We start from the raw sequence: 25,475 nt of genomic DNA, 5'->3' as shown, positions 1-25,475 counted from the left end.
CTGGACCTGACTACGAGATTGTCATCCGCTAAGGTACCTCAACCTCGGCTGCCACCGCGGGCTAGTCGCACCTGGGAACGACCTAGTGGTATCCTGCCGCAGCAAGTCATTTGCGCTTTGTGCCGGGCTCTGGTGAATACCAGGTGCCGCTAGACTCCGGTCCCAGGTGTTGGCTACTTCCATCTCCCGCGGTGGTCCAGAGGATCCACTGATCCTAACAAGCCGTACATGATGCGAGTCAACTGACACTTCCATCTAGGGATTGGCTGAGGATATTGTTGGATCGTCATTTGGATCTCTAATGTAAGTCTCGGTTGAGGCTCTTTCCCACACGTAACTCAATACCCGTTGTTGCTTTGTGAATGGAGGTATTTCTCCCCCACTATATATATTTCTCACTTGTTGTGCCACACGCCAGCTAAAGCCCATACCCCTGATGAAGCAGGTTTCTCTGCGAAACAACTGTATGATTGATAATACTGATATACAGCACACTTACAGGTGTACACCGCCAATGAATTATCAGTTTATTTTGCAGAGAGATAGGGAAGAGAAGTAGGGAAAGATGTGAATGTGTTTTAATATGTAGCTTTTAATAAATACTATTAAAAGTAGGATATGTAATCCCCTCTTACTTGGGGAAGTAAAAATAAAAGTATTTTTAATGTTCTCAAAGGTCACTGCAAATACGTATATTATTGTATTGGGACAAAGGGCAGATCATAGATATCCCCCAAGAATTACATACGATATGCCTACAATAATTCAAATTCTCCCAGCTGTTTATGTAAGAAGAAATCAAATGTTAGGGATTGAATAGGAGTAAGATCCACCTATGAGTCAATTTACTTAAAGATACTGTAGCTTCATCGTACAACTCCTATTAGCTGTAAGATTGTAACATTGTAGCTGTCATTGAAACAAACCACGTTGACAGACAGCACTGCCGCCAGATTGTATTCTATTGTGGTCGTGCAGGTCCACGATACACAACCCTATAACTTGAACTGAGGGCGGAGAGATCTGCTGCCTCCTCCATATGTGGCTGTGTATAAGGCTAAGTTTGCAACACTTAATCAACAGTCAGCTGTCCCTAGTGTTGACTGTCCCTATATTACAGTGGGACTGATTGTCCCAACATGCATTTCACCAAGGAAACTCTGCTTCTTCCAATGGCGCAGACGGCCGGATCAGGCTGATTCTTATTCATTAGTTTGAATTACAGGTAAGGCTGCTAATAGGTAGCTCTTATATATTGTTTACAAGAAATAAGCCTCCTTTCTTATTCTATCCGTAATACATACCACTATGGAGTTGCACAGACCAATCTTATTCATCATAAAGTTAGGTTAGAGGAAATCTACCACTGCTAATGGTAGGTATTAGCTGTAAACACAGGGCACCAGCTCAGGGTGAGCTGGTGCCGGAGCTTACCTTTGCTAGTGTTTTAAACCGCTATCTCGCGGTTTAAACACATTTTGATGAACAAACCCGAGGTAGATTTGTGCGTGCGTGACGCCTCCGGCACTTCCTATGGAGACGGGTCTGACTGTAAACTGTCTGTGCATGCATCTCCATGCTCAGACAGTTTACACTGCTCTACAATGAATTTGTATTGTAGAGCAGTGTGTTGGACTTCAAGAAGCGATCAGAGCATCGCTGGCTCAAGTTCAAGTTTGTATAGGTAAAAAAAGTTATAACAAGAAAAGTTTAAACATTAGAATAAGTAAAAATGAAATAAATAAAAATATTATCCCCCAAAATGTCACTTTCCCATACAAAAACTTAATAAAGTATAAAAAACACAAATACACAAAAAAAACCACATATTTGGTATTGCCGCGTCTGTAACAATCTGTATAATAAAACAGAATCGTTACTGGGCCTGCATGGTAAACACCAGGAAAAAAACCTTTTAATAAATAATCTAAAAAAGTGATTTAATAGGTTAAGGACCTTTTTTTTCATTTCCATTTTTCACTCCCCACCTTCAAAAATGTACAACTTTTTTATTTCATACTTTATTGTACAGAGCTGTGGGTGGTTTCATTTTTTGTGACTTTTGTACTGTACGACCTTTTGATCACTTTTTCTTAATTTTTTAATATTTTTCAACATGTTCCATTTTTAACTTTGGATGCTATTTTGCGGCAATACCCAATGTGTTTATGATTTTTACTGTTTATTTATATTTATATCAGTTCTAGGAAAAGGGGGGTAATTTGAAGCTTTAAGTTATTATCATTTTTTTTTCAAACTTTTTTTATTTTTACTATTTTTCAGACTCCCTAGAGTACTTTAACCCTAGGTTGTCTGATCGATCCTATAATATACTGCCATACTACAGTATGGCAGTATATGGGGATTTTCCTCCTCATTTATTGCAATGTGCTGATAGCTTCGGAAGGGTGTCATGGCAACGGATCACCGTTCCCTGATGATGTCACGGGGAGCAACGATCCTCGGCAAGATGCTGGCACAGATCGCGGGTGTTACTGGCAGCTGAAAAATAGTAAAAATAAAAATAGTTTTAAAAAAATTATAATAAAAAAAAACCTAAAGCTTCAAATTACCCCCCTTTCCCTAGAACTGATATAAATATAAATAAGCAGTATAAATCATAAACACATTGGGTATAAAGTTATATCTGGACATTATTAATCATAATACCTCTTGCAACAATATCAATTTTTTCTCTTATGTTCCCTCCCCATCCCACCCCGGTGGTTGACGATTGGCTTTACTTATTAATATATACCATTTGGGCAATAATAATAAAACTATCAATATTTTCACAATCCTGTGCTAGGATGTTTTTTTAGTTAATAACTCTCCTTCCACCTCTTGTAGGTCTCCACCCGGCGTGATCTTTCAAACCACACTTTCCTATTCTTCTCTGCTTCCGTGCCTTTCTCTAACCCTTCCCACTGCATAAAGTAGAAGATCCATCCTACCTTCCCACTCTTGCATTTTTGGGGAGCTTTTATTTTTACAGTTGAATAAGATTAAGAGGCTGGTGCATGTTAGCATATTGGGGCAGATTTATCAAGCTGTCTGAAAGTCAAAATATTCTCAGTTGTCCATGGCAACCAATCACAGCTCCCTTTTAAAATATTCATGAGGACTGATAAAATGAAGACTAAGCTGTAATTGGTTGCCATGGGCAACTAGGAATATTCTGACTTTCAGAAAGCTTGATAAATCTGCCAAATTGTGTTCATTGTGTACCAGAGAGATATCACAACTGGTGCACAATGTGCCCAGTTGTGATAAATTCCCTCCATTGAATGCTATTTAAACTCAAGCAGAGAGGACACATCTGATAATAAACTACTTTGTTTGACAAGATGCTAAGCGTAAACTTGCATGATGCACAGGATTAGGTATTTATAAGCAGGGCCGGTTCTAGACAAAGTGGGGCCCTGGGCAAAACTAACAGTGGGGCCCCAAAATAAAACTATTTTATGACCAGTCACAGTCAGCAAGAGGCTCCTTTAGTATGGTAAAACAAACTGTAATATGGGAGAATTTTATAGGAGATGATAAATGATAGGGAGATTTATGGGCAGCATGGTGGCTCCGTGATTAGCACTACAGCCTTGCAGCGCTAGTCAACATTTGCAAAGATTTTGTATGTTCTCTCTGTGTCTGCGTGGGTTTCCTCCGGGTCCTCCGGTTTCTTCCCACACTCCAAAAAATTACTGGTAGGTTGATTAAACTGTGAGGCCCATTGGGGAGAGGGACCGATATTTTCTGAAAGCAGACACTTGCCCCATTTTCAAAATTGCATCAAAGATTTTATAGACATAGGCGCCTTCATGCAATTTTGATTCAAATTGAAACATTTTATTAAAAATACTTAAAATTTGACTTTGATGGCAAAAAATTTGATCCAAACATGGACATTTGTAGAGTTCACAAATGTGCCCTATTGATATGTTCACATGAATAAATCCACATAATATCACTAAAACTGTAATAACTAGAGATCTGCTTTTTAGCTAGACATTTTTAGACAGTCACAACCTGCAAAATCTAGCAATAAAACAGAATAAAAAGTAAAGGCGCCATAAAACCTATAGAATTTTGGAAGCAGACAACCAGGCGATGCATTTGGCAATTAACATTCAAAATTTCCTCTAAAATATGTACAAATCCAGATACTTATATAAAGAAAATATACTTTCCTAAAACAGTAAGATGTGAGGAGATCATACATACCCCACATGTGTATATTCACCAAAATATGCAGCAAAGGGAACTACAGAAAATTCACACAGATCTATCATTGTCTGTTCCTTACACAATGGTCACCCAAATAAATAACTATATATCCATAAACCTCTCTAATGAGATAATAAAAGTCACTTTTAGATGTGCGCCATTGTATTAGCCGCACAATAACAGAATCCTCCACACTTCATAAGAATGAGAGTGAGAATGTCATAACATCGGTGGAAATAATGGAGGATGATGGGAAATAAAAACTTTATTCCAGGACATGTGTGTGTTTTTGGTGTTACATATAACTTTATGGACATGTTCTGGTCGCGGTGTAGTCACATTAGGCGAAGAGGATTGAATGTTCATCGTATCAGTCAATTTTCCCAACAAAAAAACCTCACAAAATAAAAGGGAATAAGAGAGAAAGGGCCACATTTATCACTTTTGTGCGCCTAAGAGTAGTAGTTGCGCCAAAAATTCTGGCGCACTGTTTTCCAGAATTATCACAAGCTACAACCATCTGTGATAAGGTAATTTCCTGCCTCTTATTAATCACTTTACTTTAAAACAGTTTAGGCGCAATTTTGGCGCAGTTTAGGCGTAATGTTAGATTCAGGCACTTACATGTGATCCTGCTACAAGCTCCTCTCTGCTTCTCCCACAGCCCAGAATGAAGATAACACTCACAGCAGCACCCAGGTGTGTGACACCCTGCACCCAGTGACCTCCTCAGCAGGGGCTTCTCCTGGAGGGGATCCCCCAGTGCTGGTCTCCTGCTGCACCCCTGTAATCCTGCACAGTATCCCCCTCAGACACACTGGTGATACTGTGCAGAATTACATGGGGGACACTTGTCAGTACTATGTGCAACATTCTGTAACGTTCTTTTCTCTCTTGCTGTGAGCTCAGGAGTTTGCAGAATGTTTTGTAAATAGAAGGTGATGAACTGTAAATAGAGTCTGCAGCTCCTGTCTGCAGTGTATCTAATGTATCTATTATATGTTCTAGTGTCTGCAGAGTATCTCATGTCTGTATGATCTGTTCTAGTGTCTGCAGTGTCTGGATGAGATTTGCTGCTAGAAATGAGCTGTTCTGCAAAGGGGCTCAGTGCTTTCTTCTCAGTTAACGCCAGCTTCGGGCTGGAGTGTATTTCCGCCCGTTTTTGCGCCTAAATGAAAAGTCGCAAGTGATGAATATCATTAGGCGCATCAAAACATCTGGATTGCTAGGATAAATGAGGGAAAGCTGGTTATTTTTGCTGCGCAGCTAGTTTGGCATTTAGTTGCAAAAATGGCACAAAAATGGTGCGCCTGAATGAAAAGGCGCAAAAACAACAGAAAAAAACGATTGATACATGTGGCCCAAAGTGTGTTCTTAGATTTGCATAGAGAAGGGTTAAAAACATGAATATTAGTTGATATTATTCCTTCTCAAAATGTAGTACTAGTAACATATAAAGTGAATATTTCCATTATCTGTGAGGTGCAGCAGCTCCTGTGTGCAGCAAATGCTCCCTGCAGCCTAATGGCTAAGAATCTGGAGATGGGGGAGATACTTCAGGGGGCTGTATCTCTGGTTCTGTGACTCATAGAACCTCACTTCTTTTTTCCTATGAAAGAAGAGAGTCTCCTCTTTTATACGAATCTAAATTTGTGTTTCTAAAATGTAGGAAAACGGAGATATTTATATATAAAAATGGCATCCTGATATTCTCACTTTAAACCTGAATATCTCTGGATCCATAGCACCTAGAAACAAAATTCAAGATTCATTTGAAAGAAGAGATTCTCCCCTTTCTCCCTGGGGGGCCCTGGGCAATTGCCACCTTTGCCTACCCATAGCGCCGGCCCTGTTTATAAGTCCTGACCAAGTTAAATCATTGGTAAACAACCAAGTTTTGCTGAATCTTCAAAGTTTTTTTTTAAAATGCAGTTTGTTCTATTTTTACAGAAATTCAGATGTAAACATATAAAGATTAGTTAAGATAGATAAGTTCATTTAATTTTGTAGGATTCGCCTGAGCTGTCAAGTTCATCTAGGGATACTGGTTATGTAAAGTGTACAGATGATTAATTTTAGGTTTTTTTCAATCCTATTGCATTGCAGCAATGCAAGCAGAACCCAATTGAAACAAGCAAAAGTTAACCTAAATTGTAGAATTGTAGTTAATTCTACATAACTAAACTAAACAGCACTTTACACTTCACAATATTTACATGTTTAAAATATGAACTGTATTTATTGCTGGTCTCTGTCATTTATGTGTTAGGTCAGTGATGGCTAACCTATGGCACTGGTGCCAGAGGTGGCACTCAGAGCCCTTTCTGTGGGCACTCAGGCCTTCACCAGAGATAACTCCAGGTATCTTCCTGCAGTCCCAGACAGCCCAGGACTTGCTGTGCACAGAGGTATTTTAAAGTGACACCCCTACCTGGGACTATTTTCTGCTATATTGGTGTCCTCAGGTGCTGGTATCAATGAAAACTGTGACAGAGAAGGGAGTATAAATCACAAATAGAATTTCTGTGTTGGCACTTTGCGATAAATAATCAGGTCTTTGTTGTAGTTTGGGCACTCGGCCTCTAAAAGGTTCACCATCACTGTGTTAGGTGATTGATATCAGTTCAGTGAAGCAGAACACATACTTATGCGCCAGCAAATGATGAAATCCCTGTCAGAAACATCAAGTATTTGCTGTGCAGCGTATATGCCATGGGTGCTCCTGCGACCCATATCTCAGATCACCAGCGCACCGATGAGACTCCATGTGCCCCCAGAGCCAGCTTGCAGCCTCCCTGGTTCCACTGGAGGTCTCCGCGGTCCCTGCACTCCAGCGTGCACGTCCCCATTTCCGAGTGCATGTGCACCAGCTTGGTAATATCTAAAGTTCTTGCGTCGACAATTGGCGCTGGCCAGCTGGCTGCCCTGATAAATTGTCAGTCCTTTCCTGTGCTTCGTTCCTCAGAGAAAACTTATCCCTTATGCTTAGTGCTGGTCTTGAGAATTCCCGTTGTGACCCCGGTTCGGCTCCTGTGTCCTGTGCTGCCTGACCTTCCGCTACGTCCCCGACTCTGTGCAGCCTGTTCTGACCTCCTGCCTGTCCCTGACTATGATTCTCCTCTACGACTTTATACTGCTTTGGCCACCGGACAAAGTTGCGCTTGTGGAGCAACCTGGTGGTACCATGCCGCAGCAAGTCCATCCCCCTTTGAAGCGGGCTCTGGTGAAAACCGGGTACCACTTAGACTCCACTTACATGTGTAGACATACGTCATCATCCACTACCACTGATCCTGACAGTATATTTCTATGCCAGGCCCTGCCTGGTGTAGAAATATATGCAGAATGCAAACCTTCACTAATGAAAGTTCGATAACATTATCAAGTGCTCCCACTCCTCTGCCAGCTGCGCCCTCCTTCATGCCCTCCAAACCCCCATGGAGTCGAGATAGCGTAAAGGGTATAGTGGTGCACTTGCAGTTTTTTTACATAGAAGCCCTGTTAAATGTCCAGCATAGTCTTTCACAGCAGTTTAAATGGGTCTACTGAGCTAATGTAGCTGAAATGCGCTTGGATTTCACTAGTGCAATTTTATGCTAACCTAATAATAACTAATCTAATCTAAACTAATCTAATAAGAAAATTAAGAAGGCAAATGTTTAAAATAGACTTGTATATTGAGGTAATGTAGTCTATTCTAAACATTTGCCTTCTTAATTTGCTTATTAGATTAGTAGGCTGCAAGAGCCATACAAATGACTTACTGTATAATTTATATGTGTAATAACAGATTTTCAGTGATGAAAATCCCCTCAGAGAACACAGTCAATAAGTTGTATCTTGGTTTGCTTGATGTTATTTTGCTTGCCGTGATTGTTTTATATACACTGATAAGCAAAAGTTTTAACAATGTTTTGAACTTTTGACTTTCAAGTTCCATATCTCACCATCCACTATAGCTTTGAATGTGAGACTACAATTATTGTACAGGCAATCTGTATTAGATCAGGTTGAGGTCTGGTATCTTCACCAATCTTGATGTAATCTTTGGGTCCTTCTCCTGCTGGAACACAAAGTCATTCCTGCTTGAGTGTAACAAGTGCATCTTGTTGCTCACCTATAACTCAGTATTGATACAACCATTGATCATGGTCAATTATCTAATGCCTTTGGTTGTAAAACAACCCCATATCTTCATGGTTCCTCTACCAAACCTGAAAGTACATTCAATTTCTCAATCCATTAGCTTTCTTTTACCTTGATTCTTCCAGACCATTTTATACCCATCAGAGCCCAATCTCTTGACTTTAAATTTGAAAACTCATGCTGATGTTTCTTATAATGATCTTGAAGTCCAGACTTTCCCCCCTTTTTTTAGGCGAACATTTGAGACTTGTATAATGTATAATGCACCTCCAGTGCATGAAGAGCTGATTTGTTGACTCTGAGTTTTGCCTAAACATCCACCTCTTGGCTTTAAATTAGATGGGTAGACTTCATTATGTATTTTTACAACCTTCTTGGCACTCACATAATGCAGTTTGACTTTTTACATGAAAAAGAGACCGCTATCGATTAGCCGGATGATGCTAATGTTATTTTGGGAAATCATCTTCATGGCTCTTTCTTGATTCACACCAGTGACCTTTAACTTTGGAATCAAACTAACAACACACTGAGCTATTAGGAAATGTGAGAACAAGTTGTAAGTTGAAGTATACAAAAATTTAAAAAATGTTCTCAATTTGAAAGCTTTAGTGGATGGTGAGATATGGAGCCTGAAATTTAAAGGTTTAAAACATTGTTACTCTTTTGCTTGTCTATGTAGTACTACCATCCCCCAAGTGTGCCCACACACACACTTAACAGCTGCCCATTGTGTGGCGCCCATACTATAGAAGGCCCCTTATTGTTGCTGCTCCCCTGAATAATTCCCTTTCTTAAAGACCCTACCTACAATTCTTCCTTATTTCCTACTTATAATGCATCTACTTTTTTTTTGCTTTTGATTGAAATGCCCTCCCTTTCTTAAGCCCTATTTATAATGCCCCCTCTATGACTATCTCTTATAGGGCCCTGATTTATATTAGTGCTATCCCAATTAGCCCATCCACTATTGTTTTAAAATAATAAATATAATATTGACTTTTGGTGGATTCCTGGCAGTAACTGTGCTGCCAACTCTGCTGCTGTTCTCAACAGATCTAAATTAGCAGGAATGATGACCTCATTGTATCACACCTCACATCCACTGAGAGCAGCAGAAATATGGTAGAATAGCAAGACATAGGTCTGGAATTGTCTTGCAAAATTTGCAAGAGTTGGGTATAGTTTAGCAGTGTAATGCAGTCTGCTTTATACCAGATGTAACTTTTTGTAATCATTTCATTAACGTTAAACCCTTTACCGTTGCAGCCTTTCTTCATTCATTTTTCGCACCCAATCTTCAAAAACTTCAACCCCTGAGGAAGTCCCCATCTGGGGACGGAACGCGTGGGGAGCCCTCCCTTTCCAATCCACCGACTGAATCACCCTGACTGTGGACAGCACAGGACTTTGTCCCACATAGTCTTCAGACCCGTCTCACTGATCTGTAATGTATGGGAACCAGACATACGCGCTCTTTTTTGACTTACCTCTAGGTACAATAGGGATAGCATATTGCTTTCATATACCATTGTAATACTTACACTTTTGTGATACCTATATCAGAGCTTGTATTGTGTGCTTACTTATATACCATCTGTTTGATTTATATACCATCAGGGGTGATTCTTATAACCATTTTTTTGTCGGTGGAGGAAATGGTTTGTTGGACTGCCTTACGCGGCAGTACCAACTATATGTTCTAACATGTACTTGGTGCATTTTGAAATGCTTTTATATTGTCTATCATCCCTATGCTGGGAGATTTGTTGTTTTTTTGAATAAAGATTTACTCTTGTATTGTCATATGGCACATTCCCTTTTTTTCTTCCTATTTATGCATTGTTATTTATGTGCCGACAGATATTGTGTACATTAATTTTTGTGCTAGGTCCTCCATATATATTTTTCAACCTTCAAAAATGTATAACTTTTTAATTTTTTCGTGTACAGAGTGAGGTCTACAGACCGTGTAAGTGTAGGGACTTATTTGCCATGTAACAAATTGGACTTTTCAGTAACTGTATTTATTATTCCATGTCGTGTACTGGGAAGATGGAAAAAAATTACAAATGTGGCAAAAACCGCATCTGCATCACAATCTTGTAGGCTCAGTTCAATAATAATAATATTTCCTTTATTTATATAGTGCACGTAGATTACGCAGCGCTGCACAGAGCTTGCCAAATGGTCCCTGTCCACAATGGGGCTCACATTTTAATTAACCTACCAGTATGTTTTGGAGTGTGGGAGGAAACCAGAGGACCCGGAGAAAACCCACACAAGCACAGAGAGACCATACAAAGTCTTGCAACTGATGACCATAAATTAAAAATCATCTTTTACTCTTTTGTAGAATGTAGTCAACAGTCAGGTAACCCAACCTCCTGCAGCTCTATCCACTCCATGCATCTGGCATCCCAGCACTGCCCTTTAAATTGTGATGATGTTCTCTGGCTATGTGGAGATCTAGGAGGCAGGTATGGGCTGTCAGGATCGGTGGTAGTGGATCCTCTGAACCACCGCAGACGATGGCGTAAACCGGAACCTGGGACTGGAGTGTAGGTGGTACTTGGTTTTCACTAAAGCCCGCTGAAAAGCAGGTTGGACTTGTTGTGGCATGGTACCACCAACACGTTCCACAGTCGCGAATTTGTCAGCAGTGGCAGCCAAGGCGTAGTACAAAATCGTCAGGCAAACTCGTGGTCAGCGACAGGCAGTAGGTCGAGACAGGCAGCACAGGATCAGAGTCGGGGACGTAGCGGTAGGTCAGGACAGGCAAAACACATAGAACAGCTTTCTCTGAGGCACTAGGCACAAAGATCTGTCAGGGGACACAGGAAGGGGCAGAAATTTACCCTGGCATGCGGCCAGCCAGCGCGATGAATCAGCACAATGGCCCTTTAAATCTTACAGAGCCGGCATGCGTGCACCCTAGGAGATGCGAACGCAAGCACTGGACTGTGGGGACCAAGGAGGCCGCCGCTGGAGTCGGGAGAGGTGAGTTTACGGGCAGGCAAGCTCCAGGAGCACAGTAAGGCACACAGGTGCGCCTGTGACCCGGGATATGGGTCGCAGGGGCACCCGTGGCTGTGACATGGGCCAGATGCAAAATGCGGGAGGCGGGGTTGTCTGACTGCATTGAACAAAAGAATATAGAAGATGATTTTTCATTCATGCTGCAACCTAGAAATATGCTAAAAAGATCTCCAGGGAATGTACACATTACAGAAAAAGGTACTGTGTGTAGGCTTGGGTGGGTTAGTGTGGTGACAGGTTATAGTTAAGGACAAATAATTTTAAATTTTGAACAAAATTTTCCATGTCACAATTTGTATAATAAAACTATACCTGCAATACTCGTTTTGGTCATTAAATTTCATAATATGCTGGGCCTGCTGGACCCAAAATCAGTCCGACCGGGAAGCAGAACCTCCGCGGGATCCATGGCCGGATCTTACTGTCAGGATACGGGATGAGTGGATCCTCTGGACCAACGCGGGAGGTGGTACAAGCCGTCACCTGGGACCAGAATCTAAGTGGCACCTGGTCTTCAACAGAGCCCGCCGCAAAGCGGGATGGTCTTGCTGCGGCAGGGTATCACCAGGTTGTACCACAGGTGCGACTAGCCCGCGGTGGCAGCCGAGGTCGAGGTACCTTAGCAGGAGACGGTCTTGTGGTCAGGTTTAAGCACGAGGTCAGGGCAGGCAGCAGAGATGCAAGGTCAAGTCCAATCCAGGGTCAGCAACCGGAGGTCCAGGCACATGGGAACACAGGCACACGGGTCACAGGAACACGGGTCACGGGAACTCAGAAATATCGCTGGAGAGCTTTCTCTAAGGTGTAGGCATAAAGATCTAGTGGGGAAGGAAGGGAGGCGCTGATTAATAAAGGTGGAGGTGTTCAACCAGCGCACCAATCAGCGGTGCGCTGGCCCTTCAAATTCCCTACAGCCAGCGCACACATGCCCTGGGGGGCGGGGAAGGGGCGCTGGGATACGTAAGTCCAGAGCAGTGGCAGCCGCGGGGATACACAGAGGAACACGGGTGCGCTTGGGATCCAAGACAGGGATCGCGGGAGCACCCGTTACAGCCCATCACAAAGCGGTTTGGACATGCTGTGGTGTCGTACCACTAGGTCGCTGCACAGGCGTGACTTGCTCACGGCCAAGGCGACGTACGCAGGCAAAATTGGAGTCGTGTTCAGGCAGAAGGTCAGGACAGGTGGCACAGGATTGGAGTTGGTAGAAGAAGGTCAAGATTAGTAGGATGATTAGTATCTTATAGCTCCAAAAATAGGATCTAAGTGCAGTTTGGCTCACAAGTGTGCACGGTGTGGCAGATTTATTGAATACTGGTGCACTCTGCACTGCTCGGAAACTTTGCACCATCTTTTTTTTGGTGAACCTTTAACATACAGCATGCAACACAATTCTGTCAAGTCGCTATATTAAATATGTCACAAACTCTGACTAAGCACTAGACACAGTGCAACAGAAAACTGGCTTTCTTAAACACATGTGCAAACTTCTAGTGCAAACAGAAAACTGACACAGCCAGTTTAATAGAGATGGCACAATAAGTCTCCCAGTAGAGTCTGTTGGATGTGCACTTTTGGGAGGCTATAGAAAAATTGGAAATAATTCCTTTTGTGTGTGCCTTCGTGCATAATCCTGTTAATTGATTAGCATATTCTCTAGTGGGATAATTTTTTCATTTGGACAAAAGCATGACTGATCACTAAATGTCCCTGCTTTCTTTGCCATAGTGCTGTACATTGTGATAGCCTTTGACAGTGGTGTGAGGAGGAATTGCAGAATCATACCACAAGACTTTATCTCATTTTTGAGGTTTCATCTTCCAGAAAAACCTACTTTCAATGTGACTATGTGCCACATATTATATCTTGAAGCTGCGTGCTTGAAAATGTAATCATTTGCGGATTTTGACAATGCCTGCTTTTTTTCAATTTGCAAGTTATAGCCTGTCCTATTTTGTTACTGAAATTTTATTGCTTTGGGCTCCAAATCTGGAGACATCTTCCAGTTATTATCAGACACTATTGACTTCCAGATACAGAAGTGTTCTTTCAGTTATGTTTAAATTAATTATGATGAATGGTCAGTGAGTCATTGATATTACATAAAACATCAACCATATGTAAAGTAAAGTTTGAATTGCTCTGCTCCTATTTCAGAACAGGACCCTGGAAACCGGAGGTGGTGATGTGAGCCGTATCTCTCCTATATACACACACACACACACACAGGCTGCAGTGGGTGTGGCCGCCAGCACCAGGAAGCACATGGAGGAGCCATTACACCATTATACAGGCGAGGGGATGCTGCTCTACTCTATGACACAGGCGCTGTCACCTAAGCAACGCTGCGGCGATGGCACCTCGGTCACACAAAGGACGCAGACAGTGGTAACATCCCAGCCTGCATCCAGTGGTCATCGCTGTGTGTGTCTTAGATGTACACACTGGCGATCGCTATTAATCAATGATTTGTCTGAGAGTCAGATGCAGCCATCAAAAGAGCCACATATGGCTCCCGAGCCATAGGTTCTCTACCCCTGTGTTAGTCTATGCCCACAGACTGAGGCCAGTTAGATTGCCCACAGATCCCACAACGCCTTTTGTGCTCTCTCTCAAAGTAATTTAGCATTACATTTATATAGTTGCCCACAAGTAAATCCACTTGCACTGTGCACATACAAGATGTATATGGTGACAGCCTGGCAGCTTCCATCACATGGAGGAGCAGGTAACATGTAATAAGTGGTTGCAATCATTAGTACACAAGTTACATGCAGTCTATAGCCTGTGCTGTGTGAGCACTAAGGGTTAATAGCTCATCTGGATAGAGCTGATACTGCCAATGACAAGGTTGGGTAGGGGAGCAGCAAGAAGAGCAGAGACAAACAAGAAATTTCTGTAGAATCACAGACTGGTATGGAGGGACTGATAGGGAACAGGGAGATCTTGTACCTCACTATTCTGTGCAGGAGACATCTGCATACACCTCCAGCTCTGCTGCATTCACTGTTACATGGCCTCCTCCTCTGTGAGCAGGGAGCAGCAGCCCGTCCCCTCCCATGCATCCGTAGTTTGTTTACACTTTGTTTCTCTGATGGATTCCAGGGCTTATCAGCACATGGAGAGGAGGCAGCCCTAAGGTAATCAGAGGGGGATAGCAAGGAAACTACAGCATATAGGTAATAAAGATAATAAGTAAAGTTGTTTTACATCCCAAGAGCAATTGATTTGTGAAAAACAAAAAAACCTTTACGGTTACTCTTTGAGAAGTGTCTGTTTTCAAGACTGAAAAAAGAGGCATGTTAGTGCTTAGTTGGATTTTGCGACACAAATACATAATAAATCTGTGTACAGTCTGCACAAATTGTTTGGCGCCCCTTGTGGATTTAACATTCCCTTTGCTGCATATTTTGGTATATTTGAATCTACACATGTGGGGTATGTATGAACACCTCACATCTTACTGTTTTCAGAAAAGTACATTTTCTTTATTTAAGTACTCTGGATTTGTACATATTTTAGTGAAAATTTTGAATTTTCATGCAACTTTTGCATGTTATCACTGTTTGCTGCGAAGTTGCATAAAGGTGGCTGTATCTATCAAATAAAAGGTTATTTTTGTGTAGACAATAGGCTGTGATTTGTGAAAAAAATATGATTTTGGCAGAATAGGCGTTTTCACTTTGTGGGTTTATATTTTTATACACATTTATGGATTGCCAAATAATACCAAATATTGCATGTTTTAATATTCTTTAATATTCTTCAGAGTGTAAATTCTTGTTGATGTTGTGTATAGTGACACATATACACTCACCGGCCACTTTATTAGGTACACCATGCTAGTAACGGGTTGGACCCCCTTTTGACTTCAGAACTGCCTCAATTCTTTGTGGCATAGATTCAACAAGGTGCTGGAAGCATTCCTCAGAGATTTTGGTCCATATTGACATGATGGCATCACACAGTTGCCGCAGATTTGTCGGCTGCACATCCATGATGCGAATCTCCCGTTCCACCACATCCCAAAGATGCTCTATTGGATTGAGATCTGGTGACTGTGGAGGCCATTTGAGTACAGTGAACTCATTGTCATGTTCAAGAAACCAGTCTGAGATGATTCCAGCTTTATGACATGGCGCATTATCCTGCTGAAAGTAGCCATCAGATGTTGGATACATTGTGGTCATAAAGGGATGGACATGGTCAGCAACAATACTCAGGTTGGCTGTGGCGTTGCAACGATGCCTGAACCGTTGATACAAGGCAGGATGGATCAATGCTTTCATGGTTTTGACGCCAAATTCTGAACCTACCATCCGAATGTCGCAGCAGAAATCGAGACTCATCAGACCAGGCAATGTTTTTCCAATCTTCTACTGTCCAATTTCGATGAGCTTGTGCAAATTGTAGCCTCAGTTTCCTATTCTTAGCTGAAAGGAGTGGCACCCGGTGTGGTCTTCTGCTGCTGTAGCCCATCTGCCACAAAGTTCGACGTACCGTGCGTTCAGAGATGCTCTTCTGCCTACCCTGGTTGTAACGGGTGGCGATTTGAGTCACTGTTGCCTTTCTATCAGCTCGAACCAGTCTGCCCATTCTCCTCTGACCTCTGGCATCAACAAGGCATTTCCGCCCACAGAACTGCCGCTCACTGGATGTTTTTTCTTTTTCGGACCATTCTCTGTAAACCCTAGAGATGGTTGTCCGTGAAAAACCCAGTAGATCAGCAGTTTCTGAAATACTCAGACCAGCCCTTCTGGCACCAACAACCATGCCACGTTCAAAGGCACTCAAATCACCTTTCTTCCCCATACTGATGCTCGGTTTGAACTGCAGGAGATTGTCTTGACCATGTCTACATGCCTAAATGCACTGAGTTGCCGCCATGTGATTGGCTGATTAGAAATTAAGTGTTAACGAGCAGTTGGACAGGTGTACCTAATAAAGTAGCCGGTGAGTGTATATATATATATATATATATATATATATATGCTCACTTTGTTTATTTTTACAACCCTTTTTGTGCATAAATCTCCGCTTTGATGTGAGTTTTAGTAAAAATATATATTTCATGGCATTTTCAATTTTTATTTTAGTCCAACACTTTATTAAGCATTTATATGTTTTAACAAAGGATAACATATATATAAAAATAACAATCAAACAAAAATTGGCACATGAGTAGTATTAGAAACATTGGGGCAGATTTACTTACCCGGCCCATTCGCGATCCAGCGGCGCGTTCTCTGAACAGGATTCGGGTCCGGACGGGATTTATGAAGGTAGTTCCTCCGCCGTCCTCCAGGTGGCGCTGCTGCGCTGAAAATCATCTGAATACACTGAGCTGGACCAGGTGAAGGTAAGCACTTCCCAAGCGACACATTTTCGTTTTTTAAAGGCGGCGGATTTTCCAAATACGTCGGGTTTACGTTCGGCCACGCCCCCCGATTTCCGTCGCGTGCATGCCAGCGCCGATGCGCCACAATCCGATCGCGTGCGCCAAAATCCCGGGGCAATTTAGGTACAATCGCCGCAAATCAGAAATATTCGGGTAACACGTCGGGAAAACGCGAATCGGGCCCTTAGTAAATGACCCCCATTGTATCACAAGAGAGTCCTGTTGAGAAGGAAAGACATACCATAGGTTTACGATTCCTCGAGAGCATAAGAATCACTGTGTGAAAAGTGACAGGAGGGCCTGGTATATTGAGACAGAACAAACCTGGAATATAACTGGCACTCAATGCATTTTATTTTAAATAATTTGTGTTTGTCACAAAGTTACATGATGGCGATACTGGCTGTCAATTGTTAATCAAGACAAATGCAATCACCAGGTTATCTGCTTTCAAAAAATATTTAGGTTTTAGAGGTTCTACTATTTTTTAATCTGTTTAATTGCTATTTTTTGTAGGTTGTGACTATCTTAAAACTTCTAGATGAAAAGCTGATTTTTGGTTATTTAAAGGACACCTGTCATCAAGTCTCTGCAGCTAATTCTGTCACCACTACCTGTTGGAGCAGCTTACAAGGATCCCATTCCAGCCTTTATCTAGTCAATTCATACATTAATCATTATAAAATCATCTTTTCTTTATTATGAGGCTGGTCACATGGTCAGAGGCAGTGATGTCACTCCTGTTCCCCCTCCCCTCTCCCTGCTCATGTCTGTGTGTAATGTATAGTAAAGCATTGCTAGTGTCTGTGCTTTTTCTGCTGACATGCTGCATCCTCCTAATACACATGTGTGAGACACAGACATCAGCTACCTGACATGTTCTGCTATAACATAGCTGCCTGGAACAGTTGTATCTCTCCTATACACAGGCCTCTAGCACCAGGAAGCACATGGAGGAGCCATTACACCATTATAACTCACATCATTATACAGGCTGTCAGTCATGTGTATAGGAGTATCTCATACACAGGCAGCAGGGGGCGTGGCCTCCAGCACCAGGAAGCACATGGAGGAGCCATCACATCATTATACAGGCTGTCAGTCAAGCACTGGGGTGTGGCTGTGCCTCCCACTCATGAATAAGCTGGACAGCTTGAATATGATAATGACTCATTGGACATTTCACAGGTCATTTGCATACAGCTTTAGGACCTCATTGCTTAGGTTTACAGGCATGTAGAAGGACAATGAAGAAATAGAGGCAATGCTTTCTAATGGCACTTTATGAAAATATATTTAGTTGAGGGGGTTAATTTGCCTGACAGGTTCTCTTTAAGTTTTAGTTATTTTATTATTTATTATTGTGAAAATATAAGCTATTTTTGAACTCTAAACATGTCCATCTATTACATTTAGGAGATTTGAAGATAGTTATTTTCTGTTTGGGGCACATTTGTTACCATCAAGGTCAAATTTTTATGCATTTTTAGGCTCTCCTACATTGGAATGGGAGGGAGGAGAGGGAAAGAAGCGCCCCTTGAGCTGCGAAAGGCATGCATAATTATGCATATAGGGAGCGACCAAGCTGTTCACCGCCTCTTTTTCTCCACAAACGCACAATTCCTGGGCTTCAGCTTTACAGATTCTTTACTGGCAGAACCCCAGCAATATGTAAGTAAGTGGTGCTCATAAACGCTGTATAGCAATGGTTAATTTCCTTTAACACCTAAATGACACAGTGTTTTTTTGCTCATTTCTTGCTGTCCACCTTCAAAAATCCATAACTTTTTAATTTTTCCGTGTACAGAGCTGTGTGAGGGCTCAGTGTGAGGGATTTTGTGCGTAACAAATTTTACTTCTCCATTGCATTATTTATTAATCCATGCCGTGTACTGGGAACCTGGAAAAAGATTCCAAATGTGAGAAAATTGGAATTTGAAGGATCTTGTATTTTGGAAGAAAACAAGCTTGGTGACAACAACTGGCCAAGTGTAGGAGCTTTTCTTGAAACATAATTAACTCCGTTATCTAGGATACAGGAAAGGTCATCATCACAGGACAACAAAGGTAAGTGTTTGCGTATGATTGTCCCAATGTCATTAAATTGCTCACTATATGTGGTGACAAATGTAGTGGGATTTTTTAAACATGTAATATTCCTTTAACGTGATCACATAGCCGCAGTTGCGGGCTATTTATGCCTCACGATATGCCATGATGAAGGATTTTTTCCGAAATGCGTAGGCATTTACGCTGTGTATGTCTGTGTTCTCCTATATGTTCATCTGCCTCTGTGAATTTTTAGGGAATATGAAATAAATTGCTATGTTTTTACTGACTCTGGATGGTTGTGTGAAGCTGGATCTGCTACATGTTTTTGCTTGTGCTGGACTGGGAACAAGAGTTGTCCGTGCTCCAACCTTACCAGAAGCTGCTGCATGATCTTCAGGTGAGCTGACTCTATACCTTTTCAGTAAAACATACTGGTAGGTTGATTACATTGGGGACAGGGACCGATTTGGCAAAGTCTGTGTAGTGCTGTGTAATCTGGTGCGCTATATAAATAAAAGAAGTATTATTTTAAAAAATGAAGGAATTATGAATCATATATATCTCAGGATCTGTAGCTCAAAAATATGGTTGTAGGTACTAAAGAGCTCAGGATATGGAGTGGCTGAAGTGACCATTTCCATTCAGCCTCTCAAAGTGACTTGTTTCAGGCTCACTTCAGCTCTACTCAGCTAATTGGTATGACTTTGGAGGTGATTTTTTTTTTTTACATAAAGAGGTGGGGTTTCACATGGAAAAGACATTCTAGAAATGAAGAGAATCTAAATGTTTAGTGAATGTGATCAGCAAAAAGATAAAATAGCAGGTACCAAATCACTGAGGTACAATTGTTACTTCTCAGAGACAAATAGTAGATGCTCTTTCAATTTGGATAAAATGAGCAAAATAAGATAACAAGATAACAGAATATATAGATAAGCAATTAGGTTTTCCTTTATTAACAGGAGCATATCACACAAAGTTAGAATGCTCCCTGGCTGTTAAAAGTACTTGATAGAAAAATACGTGTTTTGATTTAATTAAGATAATTACCTTTATCCTTTGTTTCAAAAACATATATTGTATCAAATGCTTTTTAAACAAAATAAAAAAGTACTACGGCTGTTTTCTTAATATTTCATCCCCTTAATATTCTAGAAGATTTAGAGATGCTAAATTACCCAAAATGTGATTTCCAGGGCAAAAATAAGTAGACTACAGGTTTCCAATGATTAGATCAGTATGGGCAAATCTAGCACTCCAGCAATGATCAGAAATATACAGCAGGAAGGAGGATACATTTGATACAGGCTCTACAGTATGTGTAAAAGGTAACATGTGCACCATATTATGGACCCTTATGTGCCAGTTAACCAGTTTGGCTGGGGGCTTTGTTTATGCAAGATTAACGAAGTGGCGGAAATAGTCCAGTGTGACTTTTTAACATTGAAAAGTGCCAAAAAGCCTCAATACAACTTTTTTGAGTTATATGCCAAAAAACCATACAAAATGATAAATAACCCCTATTGTGTAATGCTTGATGATTAATCTGGTGCAGTACAAGACTGCTGAGTATGCACCTTTGCATACTTTGCACCTCCTATTAGATGGTCTAGTTAGCTGCGCAAGGGCTATTTTCTGTTTGTCACAGCCCCTAGTTACCAAGGAAACACCCCTTTTAACTCCTTAATGACGCAGCCTGTTTTTAAGTTAATGCTCAGACCTATTTCTTAAAATTTGACCAGTTTCTCTTCCTGTGGTAATAACTTTTCAACACTTTAAGATATCCTTCTGATTTTGAGTTCGTTTTCTCGTGAGACATTGTAGTTTATGTTAGTAGTATCATTTTGGTGATCAGCTTCTGTTTGGGGGGGGTAAAAATTCAATAATTTAGGAAAAATTTTAAAAAAATTGACAATTTTCAAATGTTATACTTTTTTGACAAAAAGTCATACCACAATTTTTTTTGTAGAAACCTTTTGCCATTGGTCTTATTTTTATTTCCATAATTTGTTTTACATTTCCATCTTTTTTACGGATCTGAGAAGGTTTCAAACTTTAGTAGCAACTAGCAATTTTTAGTGACCAATTCAGTTTGGAAGTGCTCTATAAAAGCTCATGTACTATATACCCCCACAAGTAACACCATTTTATGAACCTAACATCTCAAACTATTCAAATCAGCATTTGAGAAGTCTGTTAACCCTTTAATTCTTTCTCTGGAAGCAAACAAAAATGGATTCCAAATTTTTAAATTTCAATTTTTGAATAAGATTATTTTCATTTAGCCCTGAAATGGACACATTCAGAAGGAATTTGAGGTAAATATACATCCCAAAATTGTTGCCCTGCTTCTTCCGAGTACGGTAATACCAGACATGTGGATGCCAACTGCTCTTTAGTCGTACAGCGATGTCCAGAACAGAGTTTGTACCATTGGGTTTTTGGCAGGCCAATTTGACTGCAAATGTTTTGTGGTGCCACAGTGTACTTGAAGAGCCCCTGAAGTAACAGTACAATAGAAAACTCCCAAAGATGTCACCATTAAGGAAACTAGACCCCTCTAAGAATTTATCTGGGGTTGGGGGTGAGCATTTTAACCCCCAACATGCTGGCCAAAATCTAATGCAAAGTAAATGGTGCATTTTTATCTCAAAAATGTCATTTTAGTGCCTAATATATTGTGCCCAACTCATGCCAGTTTAGACAAACACCCCAAAAAGCCATGTCATGTTCGCAGGGCCCGTGAGGTACCAGTGCAATAGAACCCCCTGAGAAATTATACCATTTTGGAAACTACACCCCTCAAAGACTTATCTGGGGTTGGAGGTGAGCATTTTAACCCCCAACATGCTGGCCAAAAAATAATGCAAAGTAAATGGTACAGAGTAAAAAATGCATTTTTATCTCAAAAATTTAATTTTACTGCCTAATATATTGTATCCCACCCATGCCACTTTAGACAACCCCAAAAATCATTCTGCAGGTCGTCCCGAGTACAGCAATACCACACATGTGCCAAAAATTGACAGGCTAGGCACACAGCAGGGATGAGAAGGGAAGGAGCAAAATTTTGCTTTTGGAGCTCCATTTTCACCTGTCTGGATTTGGAGTGCCATGTCATGTTTGCAGGGCCCATGAGGTACCAGTGCAATAGAAACCCCCGAGAAATTATACCATTTTGGAAACTAGACCCCTCAAAGAATTTATCTGGGGTTGTGTCGAGCATTTTAACCCCCAACATGATGGTCAAAATTTAATGCAAAGTAAATGGTGCATATTAAAAATTGCGTTTTTATCTCAAAAATGTCATTTTAGCACCTAATTTACTGTGTCCAACTCATGTCACTTCAGACAAACACCACAAAAATTATTCTTTGAGTTGTTCCGAGTATGGCAATACCACACATGTGCCAAAAATTGACAGGCTGGGCACACGGCAGGGTTGAGATGGAGCGAAATTTTGCTTTTGGAGCACCCTTGTCACTAGACTGGGGTGCGCCAGTACCAGTACAATGGAAACCCCCCAAGTAGTGACCCCATTTTAGGAAAGGGCACCCTTCAAAGAATTTATTTGGGGTTGTATGAACATTTCAACCCCTGAGATGCTGGATCAAATGTAATACAAAATGACGGGGGCAGTGTAAGGCCCCTTCTACACTAGCGAGTGTGATGCGATGAAATCGCATCACACTCGCAACGCAAGCTGCCGGGAACGCACGGCCCGAACGCTGCACCGCGGGAGTGAACTGACATGCTGAGTTCACTCCCGCGGTGCAGCGTTCGGGCCGTGCGTTCCCGGCAGCTTGCGTTGCGAGTGTGATGCGATTTCATCGCATCACACTCGCTAGTGTAGAAGGGGCCTAAGAATTGCTTTGTTTTCTCAAATGTGCCAAAGTAGGAAGAAATGTATTCAGCCCAACTCATCCCACTGTGGATAAACACCCCAAAAATCATTCAGTGGGTTACTTCGAGTATGGCAATGCCCCATGTTGAGCAAAAGTCTACAGGCTGGGGACACAGCAGGCTGGAGAAGGGACAAGCAAAATCTAGCTTTTGGATCACCCGTTTCACTAGACTGGTGTTGGGGTGCCCCTGAGGTACCAGTACAATAGAAATCCCCGCGTAGTGACCCCATTTTAGTAAAGAGCAACCCTCAAAGAATTTATTTAGGGTTGTATGAGCATTTTAACCCATAAGATCCTGCCTCAAATGTAACACAAATTGAATGGTGTCGAGTAAAATTAGCTTTGTGCAGAACAACACAGAACAACGCCTGCCCCTCCACGCAACGCCTACTCCACCACAGAACGCCTACTCCCTCACGCTATTATTACTCCTCCACAGAACACCTACTTCCCCACGCTACGCCTACTCCCCCACAGAACGCCTGCTGCCATGCAAGTAGCGCTCGCATCCGATATATTGGACGCTGAGCGTTGTGTCACTGCGCTCAGCGTCCGATATATCGGATGCAGAGCGTGAAGAGGTTAATTTTTTTTGTGTGTGAGAGTGTTTTCATTTTATGTCCCCCATGAGGTTATAAAAGACCCCTGGGGGACATTTTCACTTTTTTTTTTTTTACATTTTATTTATTTTTTTTTCTATTACAAGTTTTCCCCTGTAACTGAGGCATCTATACGAGCCTCAGTTACAGGGGAAATGACCACCTGTCACTGGGGACAGGTGATCAGAGCTGTACTGGGTATAATTAGACCCAGCAGCTCTGATTAACCCCTTTAGACCCGGCGGTCACGTGACCGCCGAGTCTATGGAGCCGGAGACAGCGCCGCTCAGCTCCTCTGTGCATCACGCTCATTAAGCGCGATGCAGGGAGGATCGGAGAAGGGAGAAGCGGTAACGAACCGCATCTCCCTTCTCCCTAGGGTCTCCGGGTGCCTCTGACACCCGTAGATCGGGTCCTGCTCCCGTCTAAAGTCAGCGGGCGAGCAGAAAGGAGTTAAGGACAGGCCAGTAAACTAACTAAAAATGGTCTAAAACCTTAATTTAATTTGGAAGGCCTGTAAATAGGAGAAAAAATGTTAACCCAAAGGACTTGGAGATACACCTTAGAGGTGGGAAAAGCAGGTAGGGGCAGAGCTTAATGTCCTACATGGGCTCTGATATACAGGGTGTGGGATAGAGGTAAGGTTATCAATACCCCTATAATATCAACCTACCGGAGTTCCTGGTTTGTGGAGAACGTTGGTGCTGATCGGAGAGAGTTGTAGATACTTTGGACTGCAATCATATAGTGGGGATGGACCTGCAAAAGCGCTATACATTGAGAAATAAAAAACATAAACACATTTTACAATGGAAAAAATGGAAATCAACCTCGGTTCCCTACAACACGTTTAAATAAATTTAATTAGAAAGCTCCTTCTATCCACAAATGATAAATTACCTGATTTATCAAACTATGAAAATAATGATCCAATACGTGAATGTTGTAAAACATCCAACTCAGCAGTTTTTTGGGAGCTATAGACATTTCCTCCTACACTATTAAAGGATAAAAAGAGATTGCATGACGGTGGGAAAAATCATCCTTTACTTGTGAATTTAGAAAATTTAAATAATTCACACAAGCAATGTCCATACAGATGGCGGTACCACCCAGCTCTACAGCGGGGCAGTGACAGGGCCCAGGACTGAGGTGGATTTGTAGCGCGCGTCACACACACCAGAGACGCTCAGCGTCAGCGCTGACACTGGTCTTGTGACTGATCACGTGCTCGTGACATCACGGAAGGTCCTTTCCCTGAGTAGTGTCTTCGCAGCAATCCGGCTTCCAGGATTAAACATGGCTGCCTCCACTGTTCATCTGTCACATGCGGCTTTTTCTGTCAACCGATGTCCGCACTGTGTGAGCTGGAGTCGGGGTAATGTGCTGGCGTGTGGGACTTGTCACTCCATAGTGCTGTACAGCCCTCAGGTAAAAACAAGGGGATCTATCATTACAGGTAGTGGCATTATGTCCAAGCCACACAGCTTTCCCCAGTTCCTAAATGGTTAATCATACTTTCCAATAGAAAGTACCATTCAGAGGTCTGGGAAAGCTGAGTGGTGTAGCCTGCACCAGGAGCCTTTTGTGCCATTGTTATAGGATACACATCTGTCATAGCCATCATGGATCATGCAGACTCCTATCAGTCAGGGTGGATTGGATAGGAATCGGTAACAGTGTGACATTTAGATACGTTGGATCCGCCAAAAAAGGCAGGATGGAAATACGCAGCAAGCTATGTCTTTCCATCCTGTTCCTTCCTTCTGAGCGATGTATGCGCACAGCGGGGCAAATAGAAGGCTTCTTGGTGCAGATGCAGTGTATTACATCCCTTCCTTAGGCGAGCTGAGCTAGTGATATGTCGTTTTTGAACGAGCAGGCTCTAAGTGCCAGCTCACTTAACCCCACCTCTAACCATCTCACCACGCCCCCTTTATACAATCGGCTCAAAAGCGGAATGGTGTGAGGTGACGGACTGGCCTGCGGCTCCCTAATATATATTTAATAGGGAGCCGTTCAGGAGCTAGAAAAGCCGTCTCATCTTAGTGAGTGGAGCCTAATGATCCAGCTCACTAAGAAGAGCCGGAATTCCCATCACTAAACTGAGCG

General features: G+C 41.9%; 1 protein-coding gene and 1 long non-coding RNA gene across 2 annotated transcripts in view; one reads left to right on the top strand and one right to left on the bottom strand.

The window, feature by feature from the left end:
• Positions 1 to 1,763: 1,763 nt before the first annotated feature.
• Positions 1,764 to 24,782, bottom strand: LOC140133122 (uncharacterized). The gene is made up of 3 exons (XR_011855802.1): positions 24,264 to 24,782; positions 24,037 to 24,133; positions 1,764 to 2,502 (listed from the first exon to the last, which is right to left on the bottom strand). It is a non-coding gene; the product is annotated as an uncharacterized lncRNA (long non-coding RNA).
• ELP2 (elongator acetyltransferase complex subunit 2) overlaps positions 24,510 to 25,475 on the top strand; it is a 105,945-nt gene continuing 104,979 nt past the window's right edge. The window contains exon 1 of the mRNA XM_072152804.1: positions 24,510 to 24,794. Coding sequence (XP_072008905.1) covers positions 24,663 to 24,794 — 132 coding nt within the window. The 5' untranslated portion in view covers positions 24,510 to 24,662. The remainder of the gene's footprint in view (positions 24,795 to 25,475) is intronic.

The sequence above is a fragment of the Engystomops pustulosus genome, chromosome 5 (assembly GCF_040894005.1).
Source record: "Engystomops pustulosus chromosome 5, aEngPut4.maternal, whole genome shotgun sequence".
Taxonomy (NCBI): Eukaryota; Metazoa; Chordata; class Amphibia; order Anura; family Leptodactylidae; genus Engystomops; species Engystomops pustulosus.
This window is presented reverse-complemented; position numbering and strand designations above follow the sequence as displayed.